We start from the raw sequence: 20872 nt of genomic DNA on the forward strand, positions 1-20872 counted from the left end.
TGGGTAGTATGGTATTGGTGACAAAACGGATTGCACTGTGATAGACTGCATCCAATTTGTTGAGTAGGGTATTGGAGGCTATTTTGTAAATGACATCGCCAAAGTCGAGGATTGGTAGGATGGTCAGTTTTACAAGGGTATGTTTGGCAGCATGAGTGAAGGATGCTTTTTTGCGAAATAGGAAGTCAATTCTAGATTTAACTTTGGATTGGAGATGTTTGATATGGGTCTGGAAGGAGAGTTTACAGTCTAACCAGACACCTAAGTATTTGTAGTTGTCCACGTATTCTAAGTCAGAGCCGTCCAGAGTAGTAATGTTGGACAGGCGGGTAGGTACAGGTAGCGATCGGTTGAAGAGCATGCATTTAGTTTTACTTGTATTTAAGAGCAATTGGAGGCCACGGAAGGAGAGTTGTATGGCATTGAAGCTTGCCTGGAGGGTTGTTAACACAGTGTCCAAAGAAGGGCCAGAAGTATACAGAATGGTGTCGTCTGCGTAGAGGTGGATCAGAGACTCACCAGCAGCAAGAGCGACCTCATTGATGTATACAGAGAAGAGAGTCGGTCCAAGAATTGAACCCTGTGGCACCCCCATAGAGACTGCCAGAGGTCCGGACAGCAGACCCTCCGATTTGACACACTGAACTCTATCAGAGAAGTAGTTGGTGAACCAGGCGAGGCAATCATTTGAGAAACCAAGGCTGTCGAGTCTGCCGATGAGGATGTGGTGATTGACAGAGTCGAAAGCCTTGGCCAGATCAATGAATACGGCTGCACAGTAATGTTTCTTATCGATGGCGGTTAAGATATCATTTAGGACCTTGAGCGTGGCTGAGGTGCACCCATGACCAGCTCTGAAACCAGATTGCATAGCAGAGAAGGTTTGGTGAGATTCGAAATGGTCGGTAATCTGTTTGTTGACTTGGCTTTCGAAGACCTTAGAAAGGCATGGTAGGATAGATATAGGTCTGTAGCAGTTTGGGTCAAGAGTGTCACCCCCTATGAAGAGGGGGATGACCGCAGCTGCTTTCCAATCTTTGGGAATCTCAGACGACACGAAAGAGAGGTTGAACAGGCTAGTAATAGGGGTGGCAACAATTTTGGCAGATAATTTTAGAAAGAAAGGGTCCAGATTGTCTAGCCCGGCTGATTTGTAGGGGTCCAGATTTTGCAGCTCATTCAGAACATCAGCTGAGCAGATTTGGGAGAAGGAGAAATGGGGAAGGCTTGGGCGAGTTGTTGTGGGGGGTGCAGTGCTGTTGACCGGGGTAGGAGTAGCCAGGTGGAAAGCATGGCCAGCCGTAGAAAAATGCTTATTGAAATTCTCAATTATGGTGGATTTATCAGTGGTGACAGTGTTTCCTATCTTCAGTGCAGTGGGCAGCTGGGAGGAGGTGTTCTTATTTTCCATGGACTTTACAGTGTCCCAGAACTTTTTTGAGTTAGTGTTGCAGGAAGCAAATTTCTGGTTACAGAAGTTGTCAAAAGAGAGCGCCTGGGGAATAGGAGTGGAGCTAGGCACTGCAGGGCCTGGATTCACCTCTACATCGCCAGAGGAACAGAGTAGGAGTAGAATAAGGGTGCGGCTAAAAGCAGTAAGAATTGGTCGTTTAAAACGTCTGGAACAGAGAGTAAAAGGAGGTTTCTGGGGGCGATAAAATAGCATCAAGGTATAATGTACAGACAAAGGTAAGGTAGGATGTGAATACAGTGGAGGTAAACCTAGGTATTGAGTGATGAAGAGAGAGATATTGTCTCTAGAAACATCATTGAAACCAGGAGATGTCATTGCATGTGTGGGTGGTGGAACTAATAGGTTGGATAAGGTATAATGAGCAGGACTAGAGGCTCTACAGTGAAATAAGCCAATAAACACTAACCAGAACAGCAATGGACAAGGCATATTGACATTAAGGAAAGGCATGCTCAGTCGAGTGATCAAAAGGGTCCAGTGAGTGGAGAGGTTGTTTGGGGGTCACGGCGATTTAGACAGCTAGTAGGCCAGTGACGACAACCGCCGAGCGCCACCCGAACGGGAAGGGGAGCCACCTTCGGTCGGACTCGTGACAGCGTAAAGGAAATTACCCAAAATATTTTCCTTGTCAGCAATCTGTATTTCTGTATTTTGAAAGTTACATATCTTGAACCAAAATATAGTTTTCCTTTATTAATTGGTTGGGTGATTGATTGTTTGTTTAATAGCTACAAACTTCAGCATCCTATCCATCACATGACATCGGGACCTTAATAGACTATAGACACCACCGACTGTAATGGACATCCTCAGCTTCATCACAGGTACATTATACACATCTTATTAAATTACATTTGTTTGCTTGGTAACATTTTATTTCTGCATCAACATGTGCATTATCTGACTTTAGTTTTCTAGCTTTAAGCCATTAAATGTCACCACATGTTAAATACTGTATGTTTACAGTAAATGCTACTTATTTTGCTTTGGAGCAGCTGGTGCTTCGGAAACTGATTTTATAATGGAACCCAATTATTTGGCGTCCCGTCACTCTGATTGTTGTGAAAGTATGAAAAGTATGAAAGTATGAAAGTGATTGTTGTGAAAGTGCTACATGTATGAAGAAAGACAACGACGACGACAAAATGTGCAAAGATGAATAAAACCAAAATGTTCTTTGTCATTATGGGGTATTGTGCTTAGATTGATGAGGAGAAAAACTATTGAATCCAATTTAGAATAAGGCTGTAATGTAACAAAATGTGGAAAAAGTGAAGGGGTCTGAATTATTTCCAAATGCACTGTACTACTGTGGATCAACCAACTCTTCTGTTCCTCAAATTGGGGAAGGTTATTTAAACTCCACTTGATACAGCTGGAAAAGTAATGAAAGAGAACTCATACAATGTAAACTGACTTGTTAGGTCTTCTTCCTCAGGGTGCACACTTGTCTCGCTTGGTCACTGTTGGATAGTGAAGGTGCCCAATACTGTGAAGGCAGTAGATGGTAGTTGTGTAGAAGTGTCCTGTCACACCGCCCCCCACCACAGGGTCATCTGGTACCGGTATCATAGCATTCTCTATCCCAAGGTTTATGATGGCAAGGAACCGACCAGTGTAGAGAGCAGCTTTAGAGGGCGTACATCAGTGCCAGGCAATGCATCAGAGGGTGACTGTACACTGAGGGTTGAGAGTGTGACATGGACAGACAATAACCTCCAGCTCTACGTGTGGATCAACCCTGATGAGTCAGCTACACAAAATTTCCATCGTCAGATCGCAAGGATTACAATTGAAAGTAAGCACACTCATGTAGAGGAGTATTAGATTGAATATTTGTTGTCGTTAAACAACTGAAAAAATACAACAGATTGTGATCAGATGAACAGTACTTCATTACTTTGACATCTGCATTTAAGAGTGATAGTGATAAGTAGTTGGAGCACTATGTTAAAACTGGATGAGAATTGCAGACAGGGCGTTAAACCATGAGTCACGGGAACTGGTAATGCCTTGTTTGCCTTTGGTTCCAGCTAATAATCATTTATTTGAACTTGCAGATAGAAAAGCTCCTGCCTTATCCATGAAGAATGCATTGGTGGATGGAGCCTTATTCCAGGCCAACTGTAGTGTCTGGCATTCCTGCCCATCCTCTCCTCCATCCCTTCACTGGAGCCATTTGCCTGTAAATTCTACAGCAGTGACTTCCACGGAGGAAAAGGGAGGGCTGTGGGTGTCTACTGAGACAATACAAGGAAGAGGAACGTGCCAACTGCACAAAAAAGAGATGAAATGCACAGCTCAATTCGCTACAGTACAAACTGAGAGTCAACCAGTCATTCTTAACATCTCATGTACGTTTTTGGGCTTTCTTGTTTGTTCTCAGTTGTGTAATTATTCCGTTCACAGGCCATCACTTAAATAAATCTAAAATTTTACAGAACAAACGACTACAAAGTCACTACATGTTTCTCTACTTTATTAACAGATGCCCCTGTAGGTGTGAAGGTGATGGTGGATGAACAGCCAGTCAGTGAAGGTCATAGTGTCAACCTGGAGTGTGTTGCTGACAGCAACCCCCAGCCAGGCAGGTATGTGTGGATCAGACGACGGGGAGGCCAAAGCATCCAAATGAATTCAACTCAGGGCAAAATGTCCTATCCCAACATTAGCAGAGACACCTCATTCTCCTGCATTGTCCAAAATAATATTGGATCAAATCAGTCAGCCTGGCTGTTTCTGGATGTCAACTGTAAGTATCTCATTGTATGTGTCTATGTGTGGTTGCACAGTTTCCAATGGAACTAACATTATATTTGTACTATGAGATGCTAATTCTAGCGACACATTATGTGTGTAAAATAGAAGAAAGGACTCCTTTCCACCCTAACATAGTTCTATTGTCATTGTTTCTCACTCACAACAGGAAGGAAGGCAAATGTGTAGTGTCAAAAAAACATTTTTAAACCCTTTGTGTCATTCTGTCACTCCAGTCCCCCAGCAATCCTCTCTGACTCCACTTGCTCCCTGAAGGGTGGGATTCTGCACTGTGTGTGTAGAGCAGAAGCCCGACCTAATGCCACTCTGCACTGGACGATCAACGGAAGCAGCACTCTCCCATCCTCCTTCACTTCCATCACCATATACAGAGAAAATATGGTGTCAGCAGAACTCACTGGGCCTGTGGAAAGAGGCCCGAATGTCTCCTGTGTAGCCAGTAACTCACTGGCCACTGACATCCAGCAGCTGCCCCTTGACACAAAATTCACAGCTGGACAGTGTAAGTAAGCATTCAGTACAGAATTTCTGCTGTTTATCTTCTGATATCATTATAATCGGCACACAGTGACAGTCTTTCTTCCTCCTCTGCCTCCCCATGTGTCCCCACTCTCTCTCTCTCTCTTGCTCTCACTGTCTCTCTCTGTCTGTCTTTCTTTGAACACAGTTCTGCCATGGATGCTGACTGCTCTGGCAGTTGTACGTGTCTTTCTGTGGGGAGCTGTAATGTTTGTATGCAGAACACGTTGCAGAGAGAGGTTTGTATGGTTCTTGATGATGATGATGTCACATATTAAACCATATTAGGTGTGTCATTTTGAATGATGTCTCCCTTCTACATTATCTGTAGACCAAAGGCCAGCTCTAATCTCCCCACTTTGGATATCCCTCTAAGGTACTTTCATTTTTGCATCTGTATTTTACATACAACAAATAATAATGTTCAAGCTCATTGACATTGAGATGTTTTTGTCTTTAAGGCAACCTGTCCCTAAGGTACAACAATCCCCAAAAGTAACATAGGATAACCCTTTGAAGAACCCGTTTTGGTTCCTAGTAGTACTCTTTTGGTTCCAGGTAGAACCCTTTTGGGTTCCAGGTAGTACCCTTTCTACAGAAGGTTCTATATAGAACCCAACCTGGAACCCCAAATTTGACATCTGCTCCTGCCACGCCCTCTACTGCTCATCCGGTGTCTCCTTGACCTGCCTCCACTCCCCCAGTGCTCTTTCCTTTTCTGTGTGTGTGTGTGATTGTGTGGGCAGAGACAGGTGTGCTGGAGTCAGAGCAGATTCCCACCAGCTGCAACCTGTTCCATAATCAAGACCTCTACAAATACTCAGCCCTGCCACTTCCACATCGTCAGATCGTAATCTCTGCTCAGTCAGTCTATGTTCCTTTTTAGATCCTGTTGTCCTGCTGTGCCTGTCTTCCCTTGACTGACGCTGTTTTCCTCTCTACTACAGTCCTGCCCACTCTGACTCTGGTCCCTGTCTCCAGTCCTACTTCTCGTCAGTCCTGCTACTCTGTCCTGGATCCCCCACTCTACGGTTCCCTTGGATTCCCCTCTGGATCTGCTTACCCTGTCCCAACACGTCTCGCTCCAGCCTCGGCCTCCGCACCTGGTTTACTGCAACCTGCCTTAGCTCCCCCTGCCCTGCCCTCAATCTTATCCCTGTGTTTTAATAAATACCTTGGTCACCTCATCCCAGTCACCTGTTCACCTGGGTTCACCTGTTCCGCTTCGGGTGACACAAAAGGGTTCTAACTGGAACCAAAAAGGGTTCTCCTATGGGGACAGCTGAAGAACCCTTTGGAACCCTTTTTCTAAGAGTGTAGAACCTTAATTAACCCCCTAGTCAAAGGGACACCTTATGGTGACAGTTATGCAAAACTTCAATGATTTAGGCCCAGTGATGGCTGTTACACTTGGTTTATTACACCGTTGCTTATCTCATTATATACAAACCACCCATTCATTGACTGCTTACTTGTTCTGATAAAATGAGCTATAGAGAACATTTTTTCAAGTAAAAGTAGGAGCATGTAATTAGAAAGAGGTGGACAGTCCTCCCCAACCAAGCTGAGGAGAGAAGTGACTTTAATCTGCACAAATAACTTTCCGTGAAGCCTGTGTAGCGGATAGCCTTGGACTTTCCACCATATCCTCTGTTTGATGAACTGTTGATAGCGTGAGTAATACTTCAATGACTGTTCATTATTGTTATTTAAGCCTTGGTCCTGACAGCGCACTGCAAATGTATGTTATTAGATAGCCTAATACTGGGAGCTGATACAATCATCTCAAAAAACAATCTAAACAATCTACATTATACCATGATGCTTTTGTTTCGACATGGCGGAGCTTCGGTTTGAACTATAAAAAATGGAATAGGAGATGATTTCATGGATGGTTTCATTTTCATTTCAAAATTTCCTCAGCAAGCTGCATCCATTACATCATCATTTGAGATAATGGTTGATCTTAATTTAGAGTTGATCATTTTTCAGCTAAAACCGTGTGCTATATGATCAAATATAGATAATAGTTGCTGTCATTCTCTGCTCGTCCTCAGTTGAAAGCCATGGTGGTGAGGAGTGGGGTGATTCTGTCTGTCTACATCATCACCTTCCTGATTGGCCTGCCTGGCAACATCCTGGCACTTTACGCCTTCAGCGTCAAGATCCACAACAAACCCACTCCCACAGACATCCTCCTGCTCAACCTGACTGTGTCCGACCTTATCTTCCTGCTCTTCCTGCCCCTCAAGATGCACGAGGCAGCCTCCGGCATGGTCTGGACTCTCCCCAGGCTTCTCTGCAACGTTACCTCTTTCGTCTTCTTCTCCACCATCTACACCAGCTCCCTCCTGCTGATGGTGGTCAGTGTTGACCGCTACCTGTGTGTGGCCTTCCCTGTCCAGTACAGGCTCCGCCGCAAGCCCTTGTACGGAGTGGTGAGCAGCCTGGTGGTGTGGGTCTTCAGCTCGGTCCACCTCTGCTTCATCTACATCGTGGAGAACCAGACCTCATCTGATTTATATACCTGCTATAACAACTTCACCCAGGAGCAGCTGAAGGTGGTGCTTCCCATGCGCTTGGAGCTGTGTGTGGTTCTATACATCGTGCCACTGCTGGTCTGTGTGTTCTGCTACCTGAACTTCATCCTCATCCTCAATAGGACCCCTAACCTTTGTGCAGAGAAAAGGAAGAGAGCCGTCGGAATGGCTGTGGGGACCTTGCTTGTTTTTGTTGTCTGCTTCCTGCCCTATAATGTCACCCATGTACAGGGGTTCATCATCCAAGACAACGTGGAGTGGCGGCTCTACGCTCTGCTCCTGACCACGGTCAACACCGTCCTGGATCCTGTGACTTTCTACTTCTCCTCCTCCATGTTCCAGGCCACCATGAAGAGGATCCTAACTGGGAAGCGAAGGAACAGCACCCCTGGTGTCTTCATGACAGCTCAAAACAACACTAGAGACATAGAGGGACACAGTAACCCAGCCACAACTGAGGGAGGTTTGTCTGACAAGTGACAGAGCTTTTGATGACAATTGAAGACTTCGTAATATGGATGCCATATTACGGGGCAGACAGTCACCAGTTCACAGCCAATGATGTAGACAAGAGAGAGACCTGCCAGCAGCATACCTGCCAGCAGAATACCAACCTACATCCCACTGCTCACTTAACTATGAAGCTAAGCAGGGTTGGTCCTAGTTGGTCCCTGGACACATACAACCACATGGACACATACAGTAACAATTAGTGGTTTGTTGCTACAGTACTCGTCAAGTGTTAGCAAAATGCTAATACACATATGATGTTACATCAACCTTGGACACATGGAAAAATACATGTTAGGATTCTGTTATCATTTACATGACTGTTTTCTTGGGAAGTCAATGTCTGTTTCCACACTATTTACAAAATCGATATTAAAATTAGACATGGGTATTTCCCTCCTTCCTACACATATGTAATATCAGATGTAAGCACAGCAATGTTTTGCATTTTAGTTAATCGTTACCATGCACTCTCACCTCCTCATGTTTGCACTGTTCAATAAGTCTGCTGTGCACTCAAACAGGTCTGCTTGACTGCTAGATATGCTAGAGCATGTAAATAGAACATTCTGCTGTTTTGACCAAAGTAACGACCTTCTTGGGAAGCTTGAATACACATGGCTGAGCTCTCCAATTCCTGATTAAAAATAAATACACATCCACAGCCAGGTAGGTTATGACCATTTGGAATTAAGAATGTGTTATCCTTCTCCCTTTAAGGTTTTCACTGTTGAGCTGCAAGTGTACTGTGGGGAGAATGTAGCTATAAGCAAATTGTGATTCATTCATTGGTAATAAGGAGTTGGCTGAGATATTGTAACAAAAATACATTGATCATTGAAAACAGCTACATTTGTATGATTTTAAAATATGATTATTGGGCACCCTAAATGTGTTATTTTTGGTTTTGTTGACCTTATAGCTTCAGAGCCATGGCGTGGGTTAAAAGTGAGGTGATTCTATCCGTCTACATCATCACCTTCCTGATGGGCCTGCCTGCCAACATCCTGGCACTCTACGCCTTCAGCGTCAAGATCCACAACAAACCCACTCCCACAGACATCCTCCTGCTCAACCTGATTGTGTCCGACCTCCTCTTTCTTCTCTTCCTGCCTCTCAAGATGTACGAGGCGGCCTCCGGCATGCTGTGGAACCTGCCCGAGTTCCTCTGCTCCATCACTTCCTACACCTTCTTCTCCACTATCTACACCAGCTCTCTCCTGTTGATGGCTGTCAGTGTGGTCCGTTACCTGGCGGTGGCCTATCCCATCGCCTACCACCAACTTCACAAACCTTTCTATTCTGTGGTGGCCAGCACAATCATCTGGCTTCTCTCCACCGCCCACTGCAGCATCGTGTTCATCATCCAGCACCATCCGGACCTCTCCCCAAGCAACACCTCCGTCTGCTACGAGGACTTCACCGAACAACAGCTGGCCATCCTCCTCCCGGTGCGTCTGGAGTTCTTCATCATGCTCTGCTTGGTTCCTCTCATAGTTTGCGTCTTCTGCTACCTCCGCTGTATCTGGATCCTGTACACGCTCCCCAGGATCAGCCCGGGCCAGAAGCAGAAGGCCATCGGGATGGCGCTGGGTACTCTGGCCGTCTTCCTTGTGTGTGTCTTTCCCTACAACTTCTCCCATGTGCTGGGTTTTTTCACAGGCTCCAGCCCCTCGTGGAGGTACTACACCCTGCTGCTTAGTGCCTTCAACACCTGCCTGGACCCTATCATCTTCTACTTCTCCTCCTCTGCTTTCCGCATCACTACCAAGATGGCCATCTGCAAGATGCTGGGACTGCGACAGGGTCAGGCTGCAGTCCAAAGGGAAAGCACAATAGCCAATATGGGCCAAGAGTAGAAAATGTAATCACCTTACTCCAAGGTGCCTTTTGGGTAATTTTGTTAAAAATAACTATTCATTTCACCAATTGTTTTAATTCTATCATAAAGAGCAAATGTTCAACTTCATTCAAAAAAACATGTTTTCCCATCTCAAGAGGTTCAATTAAGAAGAATAACTATACAAATTCAAATTAAAGTGACAGGATTGACTGTAATAGGGTTAACAATGTTATCTTAAATCCGCCATAACTCCCTTTGTGACAGGGTGAATGGAAGCATGTTGTGTGCAGCAGCGGGAGGCAATTGCAATGCAAGTTCAACAAAAACATTTCTAGTAACTTGTTGAAAACATTTCTAGCCTATCTATCTATGGGTAACACAGGGTTGATGGGTTATGCTCTACGTGTTTTCCAGCACAAAGCAAATGGTCTAAAAAAGTAGAACCAGCTCACCTGCTTTTACACTATGATATGGCTATATTACCAGATGGTACGTTTTTCTTTGGATTCAATCATTTAAAATCTAATAGTTTTACCATATTAAAACGTGAGTTCAGGTCATGTTACAGGGTTAACATAAACCTGAGGGACAAATGTAAATGAATCATTAAATAAGTAGGAATCTTCAGACATTACTTTCCTAAAGTAACAAAATAACTTGGACTTAACTTGGACGTAATTAAGTAGATATATTTCGTAGAAGGTGAACAAAGATGACATTGGACATGCCAAATGGGGATTTTCAGAGAGAAACAAATACCTTACTTTAATGAAAACACACTGCTATTAGAATGTGTAAATAAATACAAAATAAAAAAAGGCTTGGCTTAGTTAAAGCATAGATGCATGTGATTCCATTGAAATGACAAAGGCACTCTATTCGTGGAGAGACCTAGCTATGTGCAGTATATTTCAAGATAATATGTAGTTTGTGTTTTACACATTTCTGTGAACTGTACCTTTCCTGCCAAAGTCATTCATATTTAAATGTTCAAATGTTTACATTCCATTTACAAAAGTGAGCACTTCATACATGATTCATTTGTTTCATCACAGAAGCTTCTGTTACACTTTTGAATTGCACACTATGTGAAAGCTTGGTTGTTACCCTTTAAAATTATGAATTTGTTTGGTTAGAGTATGTGCTGTGTTACCCATTTTAATTGACACATAATGCTAAATATTTTCTACCTCCATTTGTATTGGCATGAATCAGCTAACACATTTGTGTTGCAAAGACCTTTCTGTATTCAAGAGTTTCAAGGCTGAATTTAACAAAGAGTATAAATGTTTTACTGCTAAAGAGAGTTATAGCTTTATTAAAATGACACGTAAACTGCTCAGGCAGAATCAAACATTTGTATTAATCTTTGGTTCTCAATTTTCCAGTACAGTTTCTATATTTCAGTGATATGTCTATTGGTGTAGGCTTGATTCTTTCATCAGTTGGAATTGCGGTGCCAAAATGTCCCGATTTTCTTTCCACTGGCTTTCCTCTCTCTTTTAGCGTGGGCCCACCACTCTCCTGCATTCATGCATTCTGTAGGCACACATGTAAAATATTCCTGCAAAAGAAAAAATTGTAAATCAACTGTCCAGCATCAATGCTACTTGAGGTAGTTCCCATATAGATAGATAAAGAATAGTGTCTTACCTGCTATCAATGAACACCAGTCTGCATGTTTCATCAATAAAACTAGAACAATTGATGATATTCTGCAGTGTTTGGTTTGACAATTCGACTAGCAATTTTGGATTTCAAATAATTACTTAGGAGATGAGAAGAACATGTGCCATTTGATTCTAGTTCTGCTTATCCATAGAGAACAAAAGAGGGCATACTCCTATATTTGCCATTGATCGCTTCTGTGACAGCATTGGCAGCTCCTACATTTTTTTTTTTTTTTTTTAAATTTTTTTTTTTTATTTGACTTTTATTTAACCAGGTAGGCCAGTTGAGAACAAGTTCTCATTTACAACTGCGACCTGGCCAAGATAAAGCAAAGCAGTGCGACACAAACAACAGCACAGAATTACACATGGAATAAACAAGCGTACAGTCAAAAACACAATAGAGGAAAAAAAAGAGTCTATATACAGTGTGTGCAAATGGCTTGAGGAGGTAAGGCAATAAATAAGCCATAGTAGTAAAGGAATTGCAATTTAGCATATTAACACTGGAGAGATAGATGAGCAGATGATGAAGAGCAGATGATGAGTGTGCAAGTAGTGAAACTGGTTTGCAAAAGAGCAGAAAAGTAAATAAAAACAATATGGAGATGAGGTAGGTAGATTGGGTGGGCTATTTACAAATGGACTATGTACAGCTGCAGTGATCGGTTAGCTGCTCAGATAGCTGATGTTTAAAGTTAGTGAGGGAAATGTAAGTCTCCAGTGATTTTTGCAATCCGTTCCAGTCACTGGCAGCAGAGAACTGGAAGGAAAGGTGGCCAAAGGAGGTGTTGGCTTTGGGGATGATCAGTGAGATATACCTGCTGGAGCTGTTGTTATCGTGACCAGTGAGCTGAGATAAGGTGGAGCTTTACCTAGCATAGACTTATAGATGACCTGGAACCAGTGGGTCTGGCGATAAATATGTAGCGAGGGCCAGCCAACTAGATCATACAGGTCACAGTGGTGGGTGGTATAAGGGGCTTTGATAACAAAACGGATGTCACTGTGATAGACTGCAACCAGTTTGCTGAGTAGACTATTGGAAGCTAATTTGTAGACAACATCGCCAAAATCAAGGATCGGTAGGACAGTCAGTTTTACGAGGGTAAGTTTGGAGACGTGAATGAAGGAGGCGTTGTTTCGAAATAGAAAGCAGATTCTAGATTTGATTTTGGATTGGAGATGTTTGATATGAGTCTGGAAGGAGAGTTTACAGTCTAGCCAGACACCTAGGTATTTGTAGTTGTCCACGTATTTTAGGTCAGAACCGTCCAGAGTAGTGATGCTAGTCGGGCGGGCGGGTGCGGGCAGCGAACGCTTGAAAAGCATGCATTTGGTGTTACTAGCGTTTAAGAGCAGTTGGAGGCCACGGAAGAAGTGATGTATGGCATTGAAGCTTGTTTGGAGGTTTGTTAACACAGTGTCCAAAGAAGGGTCAGATGTATACAGAATTGTGTCATCTGCATAGAGGTGGATCAGGGAATCACCCGCAGCAAGAGCGACATCGTTGATGTATACAGAGAAAAGAGTCGGCCTGAGAATTGAACCCTGCGGTACCCCCGTAGAGACTGCCAAAGGTCCGGACAACAGGCCCTCTGATTTGACATACTAAAGTCTCTCTGAGAAGTAGTTGGTGAACCAGACGAGGCAGTCATTTGAGAAACCAAGGCTATTGAGTCTGCCGATAAGAATACGGTGATTGACGGAGTCGAAAGCCTTGGCCAGGTCGATAAAGACAGCTGCACAGTACTGTCTTTTATCGATGGTGGATATGATATCATTTAGTACCTTGAGCGTGGCTGAGGTGCACCCATGACCAGCTCGGAAACCGGATTGCACAGCGGAGAAGGTACGGTGGGATTTGAAATGGTCAGTGATCTATTTATTAACTTCTTTGGGCTAAGGGGCAGATCTGACCAAAGTAGGGGGCAAATCTGCCCAAAGTAAACTGCCTGTTACTCAGGCCAAGAAGCTAGGATGTGCATATGTAGCATTGAATAGACAACACTCTGAAGTTTCTAAAACTGTTAAAATATTGTCTGTGGGTATATTAGAACTGATATGGCAGGTGAAACCCCGAGGACAATCCATCCAGGAATTATTTTTTTGACGTCATTGGACTTTTCAATGCTTTTCTATGGGAAAGTCTGATAATTAGGACCCAGATTGCAGTTCCCATGGCTTCCACTAGATGTCAACAGCGGTATTCGAATTCTTTCAAAGTATCCATCAGAAGGACTCTAGTCTTTTGGCGCGCGTGAATGAGTGCGCACTCCTCGTTCTTTTTCTCCGGTATTGAACACTGTATATTCCGTCTTAAATTTGATCGATTATTTACATATTAGGGTACCGGAGGTTGGATTAGAAACATAGTTTGAATTGTTGGGACGAGGTTTTACCTGTAACTGCATGTTGGGCGAGTTGGATCAAGTGGATTTCTGAATCAAACGCGCCAAATGAACTGACATTTTTGGGATATAAAGAAGGACTTTATCGGACAAAACAACCATTCATTGTATAACTGGGACCCTTTGGATTGCAAAAATATGAAGATTTTCAAAGGTAAGTGATTTATTTTATCGCCATTTTTGAGTTGTGACACCTGTGCAGGATATGAATTCATGTTAATGCAGGAAGTGGGTGAGGCGCTGTCCTCAGACGATCAAATGCTATGCTTTCAAAGCCTATTGTAAATCGGACAAAGCGGTTCAATTACCAAGATACTAAGCTAAAGAATGGTGTATAACACTTGTATTTTTCTGAATGTTTAATATTACTACTTTTGTATTTTGAATTTCACGCTCTGAATTTCACCGGACGTTGATCCGAAATAAGTTAACTTGGCTTTCGAAGACTTTAGAAAGGCAGAGCAGGATGGATATAGGTCGATAACAGTTTGGGTCTAAAGTGTCACCCCCTTTAAAGAGGAAGATGACCGCAGCAGCTTTCCAATCTTTAGGGGTCTCGGAAGATATGAAAGAGAGGTTGAACAGACTGGTAATAGGGGTTGCAACAATGGCGGCGGATAATTTTAGAAAGAAAAGGTCCAGATTGTCTAGCCCAGCTGATTTGTACGGGTCCAGGTTTTGCAGCTCAGTCAGAACATCTGCTATCTGGATTTGGGTGAAGGAGAAACTGGGGTGGCTCGGGCAAGTAGCTGCAGGGGGTGCGGCGCTGTTAGCCAGGTTTGGGGTAGAAAGGAGGAAAGCATGGCCAGCCGTAGAGAAATGCTAATTGAAAATTTCGATTCTCGTGGATTTATCGGTGGTGACCGTGTTTCCTAGCCTCAGTGCAGTGGGCAGCTGGGAGGGGGTGCTCTTGTTCACCATGGACTTTACAGTGTCCCAAAACTTTTTGGAGTTAGAGATACAGGATGCAAATTTCTGTTTGAAAAAGCTAGCCTTTGCTTTCCTGACTGACTGTGAAAAGTTGCATATCGCTGGACTATTCGATGCTATTGCAGTCCGCCGCAGGATGTTTTTGTGCTGGTCAAGGGCAGTCAGGTCTGGAGTGAACCAAGGGCTATATCTGTTCTTAGTTCTGCATTTTTTGAAAGGGACATGCTTATTTAACCTCTCTAGGCTAGGGGACGGTATTTTCAAGTCCGGATGAAAAGCGTGCCCAAAGTAAACTGCCTGCTACTCAGGCCCAGAAGCTAGGATATGCATATTATTAGTATATTTGGATAGAACACACTCTGAAGTTTCTCAAACTGTTTGAATGATGTCTGTGAGTATAACAGAACTTATTTGGCAGGCAGGATCCCGAGGACAAACCATCCAGGAAAAACGTTTTGAGGTCACTCTTTTCAATGGGATTTCAATGTGGATCTAGATTTCTAAGATACTTGCTTGCAGTTCCTATCGCTTCCACTGGATGTCAACAGTCTTTAGAAATTGGTTGATGTGTTTCCTTTGAGAAATGAAGAAGTAGGGTTGTTCAGAACGAGGGTCGAGTCTAGTGTGCTGTTGTGGTTGGGGAGCACGACCTGAAAGCTCGCTCCACTTTGTTTTATCCGCTATTGAACGCAGTTTATCCCATCTTAAATTTGATTGATTATTTACGTTTAAAAATACCTAAAGTTGTATTAGGAAAGTTGTTTGATTACAGGTAACTTATTAGATATTTTGTAGTCATGTTGTGCGAGATGGAACCAGTGTTTTTCTGGATCAAACGCTCATTTTGGAGATATAACGACAGAATTAATCAAACAAAATGACCATTTGTGATGTTTATGGGACTTATTGGAGTGCCAACAGAAGCCCTTCAAAGGTAAGGCATGAATTATATCGTTATTTCTTGAGTTTTGTGTCGCGCCTGGCGGGATGAAATATGATTGTCTGAGTTTGTTTGATGGGGTGCTGTCCTCAGATAATCGCATGGTTTGCTGTCGCCATGAAGCCATTTTGAAATCTGACACCGTGGCTGGATTAACAAGAAGTTAAGCTTTATTTTGACATATTGCATGTGTATTTTCAAGAATGCTAAATATTTACAATTCTGTAGTTTGAATTTGGCGCCCTGCACTTTCACTGGATGTGGGTCAGGTGGGACGCTAACGTCCCATCTAGCCTAGAGTTAAGATGGTGAGGAAATTACTTTTAAAGAACGACTAGGCATCCTCGACTGACGGGATGAGGTCAATATCCTTCCAGGATACCAGGTCGATTAGAAAGGCCTGCTCGCAGAAGTGATTTAGGGAGTATTTGATGAGGGCTGGTCGTTTGACCACGGACCCATAGCGGACGTATTTAGAGGGCAAGTTGGTCAGGATAATATCTATGAGGGTGTCCATGTTTACGGACTTAGGGTTGTAGCTGGTGGTTTCCTTGATCATTTGTGTGAGATTGAGGGCATCTAGCTTAGATTGTAGGACTGCTGGGGTGTTAAGCATATCCCAGTTTAGGTCACCTAACAGAACAAACTCTGAAGATATATGGGGGGCAATCAATTCACATATGGTGTCCAGGGCACAGCTGGGAGCTGAGGGGGGTCTATAACTGGCGGCAACTGGCGGCAACAGTGAGATACTTATTTCTGGAGAGAAACATTTTCTGGAGAGAAAATGTTGTAGTTGGGTATGGAAATCTCAGAATTTTTGGTGGCCTTCCTAAGCCAGGATTCATACACGGCAAGGACATCAGGGTTGGCAGAGTGTGCTAAAGCAGTGAGTAAAGCAAACGTAGGAAGGAGGCTTCTGATGTTAACATGCATGAAACCAAGGCCTTTTCGATTACAGAAGTCAACAAATGAGAGCGCCTGGGGACACGCAGGGCCTGGGTTAACCTCCACATCACCCGAGGAACAGAGGAGGAGTAGGATGAGGGTACAGCTAAAGGCTATCAAAACTGTCCGTCTAGTGCGTTGGGGACAGAGAATAAAGTAGCTGGCATATTATCTTCTTCTATACATTTATCGGCGGTCTGTAAACAAAAGGAAAAAGTGCATACAGCCACCTACTGTGCGTGATTGTACTTTTTGTCAAAACAGGCATACAGCCAAAGATGGTGATTTACTGCCACCTGCAGTGTTGGAATGTTTGCTCAGAGTATAATTCTTTGGCTGATCCTTCCCGCTGACCTGGATGGAATTATATGATCCTTCCTTAACCTACAGGAAGTCCCACCCAGTTGACACCTTTTAAATGGTATAAGCTTTTAATGGTGCTGCCCATGCTAAAACAGACTTTCTGGCAAGTGTGCCCTCTCTCCATATGTGTCTTTTTTTTTCATTTTTACCTGCAAAGAAGGTCATGAGCAGTGCCACCCAGCCCAGTATGTAGGACCAAGAGAAGCGCCAGTCACCGAATCGCTTCCCCAGGAAGTTCACCGTCACTCCAGTGTAGATGGCCATTGCAAGCAGAACAAATAGAGCTGGCGGAGAGTTAATACAGGACAAATTCGGACTCCCAATTTACAGTAGACAGAATTCTAGGTAAAATAGCGGTCGGGTCTGTAAACAGAGACAAAATGATTTGTCCTGGATTCATTTACATTTGTGTATTGAAGCTGTGACTATTTGTGTATTGTGTCTAGCTCTGTTAGCTTCGCAATGTCCAGTGGGACTCACTGGAGACAAAGAACATGATCCCTGCAGCGAAGGAGCGGTTGAACCTCTCGAAGGCGGAGAAATGGGCGAAGGAGAGAATGCCTGCGATGATGCCGGCGAAGCACGACATGGCCGACAGGATCATGAAGGCACGGGTGGCATTCCAGTAGGCTGAGAGAGAGAGAGAGAGAGAGAGAGAGAGAGAGAGAGAGAGAGAGAGAGAGAGAGAGAGAGAGAGAGAGAGAGAGAGAGAGGAATAAAACAAGAAAAAGAGAGGACAGATACAATTTCAAAGATTAGAGAAAGTCGCAAGCCCACACGCCAGTCTAATGCTCCAAATATAATTTTTCACCTAAACTAGTACCAGCCAATTAGGGACAACGGGTGCATGATTTGCCTCCATAGCTAACTGTAAAGACATGTTGAGTCTAAAAAACGTATTGATTCTATTGAGTCTGAGTCTAATGACACATGTTGCTATTTCAGTCATTCAGTCGTCTCCTTCATTTACAGTCCTCCTTGGTAGTCCTGAACATGGGTAGGCCGGTCCTAATATGGATGCCGTACAGGCAGTCCCAGTGGTGCTATGGGTCCCCAGTGCGCCCCACTCACCGATGCTGTCTGTCTGCATGTAGCACTTGCCCGACATGCAATACCTCCACAAGCCCTGGTGGGCGAAGCTGCCCGACAGGCGGTACTGCATCCAGTAGTCTGTCGCAGTTGAGACCACCAGCAGGATGTTCCCCACTATGGCGCAGAACAGGCCCCCTCCCATAAAGCTGTGCATCCTGAGTGACACTGCGACGGTGGCGAGGCTCTACGCACTGCAGCGCACAGCAAGGCAGAGGGACAGGGTCAATGGCACAGTCAATACAGGGAAACATCAAGCACAGGCAACACAGTCAACCATGGGGCACAGGCAACAAAGTCAACCATGGGGCACAGGCAACACAGGCAACCATGGGGCACAGGCAACACAGTCAACCATGGGGCACAGGCAACACAGGCAACCATGCGGCACAGGCAACACAGTCAATCATGGGGCACATGCAACACAGTCAACTATGGGGCACAGGCAACACAGGCAACCATGCGGCACAGGCAACACAGGCAACCATGCGGCACAGGCAACACAGTCAATCATGGGGCACATGCAACACAGTCAACTATGGGGCACAGGCAATAGAGTCAGCTATTGAACGATGCAATATTTTGCGGATGCCTTCAAGGTCCTACTACACAAAGTTGCAGGCAGCCAGGGTTGGGGTGAATTCCATTTTAATTCAGTGAATTCAGGAAGTGAATTGCATGTCCAGAATTACAAATAGCTGCTTATCTTTATCATTATTGATTTTTTTAAATCACTTCCTGGATTGATTGAATTTAAATAGAACTGACCCCAGTACGGCAGGCCACAATGCCACACATTGTGCCCACACACTAAACACAACACACAGATCTAGACAGACGCATCAATGGTGCACAGAACCAGACAATGCAGGCAGTGCTTCACTCAGCAACAGCGCAGAGACGTGACACACACTCAGCACAAACCAGATGAAGCAACACAGTATCACTTCCTTATTTGCAGGGACACACGTGAACATGTGTCATATTCAATAGCACAGGATGGCAAAGTGTCTCTGTAGTTGCACAGAGACCGTATGGACCCTATTTTGAACTGTACATGGTTCATTTTCTGTATCACTGTCAACACTGTGCAATCCACTTACGCTATCCATTACCCGCATGCATTGTAGAGACGTCAGCTCAGTAACATCAAACACATACAAAATGACACAAACACTCCACAAGAGTGGTTATACTGAAATATGGAAGTGTTACATTTCAAAGTGAGAGTGGAGGAGGGGCAGTGGTGTAAGTATTTACCAGCTCCAAAAAAATGCTTATCTAGAACTAACCAACAACAAATGATGGATATAAAAGCTGGATGGTATTTCCTGAGACAGTGATTCATGACCATCCAGCCAACAGTCATAACACCTCTGGAACACCTGTTTCCAGATGATAAAACGTCCATAGAGGTTCCTTTAGGGTTGAGGAAACGAAGAGCTCACTGTTTTACTCATTGATCTTGCACCCGAGGCGGAACTAGAAAATAAACATTCAGTTCAGGGGTTCAACGCAAAGTGAATGCTATTTGCAACACAGTCAGACCATTCACCAAGGCCCTATGTACTGCAGAGACTAATGGATGCCTCATACGTTTTGCATCCATCTTGGCCATCCAGTCCATGTACGACATGCGCTACATTCAACATGCTTGCATTGAACGTTACTTGAGGTCAAGCGTTGAAGTCAATATCTGTAGAATGCTCAATTGGTTGTGATTGCATTTATTTTAATGCATACTTTGACATAAAATGACAATGATGGAAGAAAAATGATTTACTTATTTCGCTTTAGAGACTCAAGCATTATCTCATTCTGATTAGCACTGAATGATTTCAATCTAATTAGCCCTTAACCATTTAATTGCCCTTCAGACCAAGTCTTCCTTAGTCTTCGAAAAATATGCTCACATTCAGGAGCTCTGCTATTTTTCTCCATGGACAGAAGTGTCCCTCTTTGCCCACCTGTGCCCCATATGGCTACAATGTTTTACTCCACACAGATTTACTGTATACGCTTGCTTATTAGTCCAATCAGTCCAAACGGCCCAATCTGGCAACACAACATAACAGCATCAGGAGTAAAGTACCAGGATGCATCTTACCTGAGTTCTTCAGGATAAATAAACCCTCTTAAGTGTCAACCTTTCTGCAGGGAAAGACTGAGAGAGAAAGAGAGAGAGTGCAAGCCTGGAGTGAGCAAAAAGTCAAAGAGGACCCCCTAGGCCGAATTCCAAAAAGTTATCCGCTCCGCTTTTCTGTCTATGGAGGCAAATCCTTTACAACAACCTTCAGCGAGAACAAATGCTCTTGAGCTGGTGGGCGCAGAGGCACGTGGCTCTTTCCCATTGAGCGACCATGGGGATTGTTGGAGGGGGGATTGGGTTGATAGTATGGGACAGTGGTGGATTGGGGGGGAGGGGGGTGAGGCCGCCACCGGTGTGCCTTGGTCTCCTTTCTGTTGTTGTATCTGGTGTTCTAGAACTGTGAATGTGCAGAGGCTTGCAGTACTGGGGGTGGTCAATGCAACATGCTGAAGCTCACACTTTCTTTCAGTTGGAGGAGGCAACTGTCACCTGGGTATGGCCATGAGAGCAGATACACGCTCAGATACATGCCCACACGCATGGCTTAAATGAACTCCCTCTCTCCATCTCGCTCTCTCACGCACGCAATGACATGCACTCACATGCACATGCTCACAGACACACACAATGTCAACATACATACGCAGTATCATCCTGACATCGCAGCCACTGATGATCACTTTTAATTTATTCAAAATGATCTGTTGCCAAGTAATTACAATATTATTATTTACACAGAATTTCCATGCATGCATATTAGATAACTTG

The 20872-nt window shown here is 44.0% G+C and overlaps 2 protein-coding genes and 1 pseudogene across 2 annotated transcripts; 2 read left to right on the forward strand and 1 right to left on the reverse strand.

Annotated features, from left to right (window-relative positions):
* Nucleotides 1-6837: 6837 nt before the first annotated feature.
* On the forward strand, nucleotides 6838-7791 carry LOC139380793 (free fatty acid receptor 2-like). Its single transcript, XM_071123828.1, has one exon. It carries the CDS (start codon nucleotides 6838-6840, stop codon nucleotides 7789-7791), a length of 954 nt encoding a protein of 317 aa, XP_070979929.1.
* A 920-nt stretch (nucleotides 7792-8711) lies between these two features.
* On the forward strand, nucleotides 8712-9680 carry LOC139380801 (free fatty acid receptor 2-like; annotated as a pseudogene).
* A 1269-nt stretch (nucleotides 9681-10949) lies between these two features.
* Nucleotides 10950-20277, reverse strand: LOC139380805 (lens fiber membrane intrinsic protein-like). The gene is made up of 5 exons (XM_071123854.1): nucleotides 20123-20277; nucleotides 17998-18209; nucleotides 17407-17556; nucleotides 17076-17210; nucleotides 10950-11228 (listed from the first exon to the last, which is right to left on the reverse strand). The coding sequence occupies exons 2-5, from the start codon at nucleotides 18170-18172 to the stop codon at nucleotides 11167-11169; spliced, it is 522 nt and encodes a 173-aa protein (XP_070979955.1). The 5' UTR covers nucleotides 18173-18209; nucleotides 20123-20277; the 3' UTR covers nucleotides 10950-11166.
* Nucleotides 20278-20872: the final 595 nt, after the last annotated feature.

The sequence above is a fragment of the Oncorhynchus clarkii genome, chromosome 2 (genome assembly GCF_045791955.1).
Source record: "Oncorhynchus clarkii lewisi isolate Uvic-CL-2024 chromosome 2, UVic_Ocla_1.0, whole genome shotgun sequence".
Lineage (NCBI taxonomy): Eukaryota > Metazoa > Chordata > Actinopteri > Salmoniformes > Salmonidae > Oncorhynchus > Oncorhynchus clarkii.

Excerpts from the sequence above, each read along its gene's own strand:
- LOC139380793 (XM_071123828.1), top strand. The coding sequence starts at position 6,838 with ATGGTGGTGAGGAGTGGGGTGATTCTGTCTGTCTACATCATCACCTTC.
- LOC139380805 (XM_071123854.1), bottom strand. The coding sequence starts at position 18,172 with ATGCACAGCTTTATGGGAGGGGGCCTGTTCTGCGCCATAGTGGGGAAC. Across the intron at positions 17,211-17,406 it reads GATCATGTTCTTTGTCTCCA|CTCTATTTGTTCTGCTTGCA; the intron begins GTGAGTCCCACT and ends ACTCTCCGCCAG. Across the intron at positions 11,229-17,075 it reads GCTCATGACCTTCTTTGCAG|GAATATTTTACATGTGTGCC; the intron begins GTAAAAATGAAA and ends TTTCTTTTGCAG.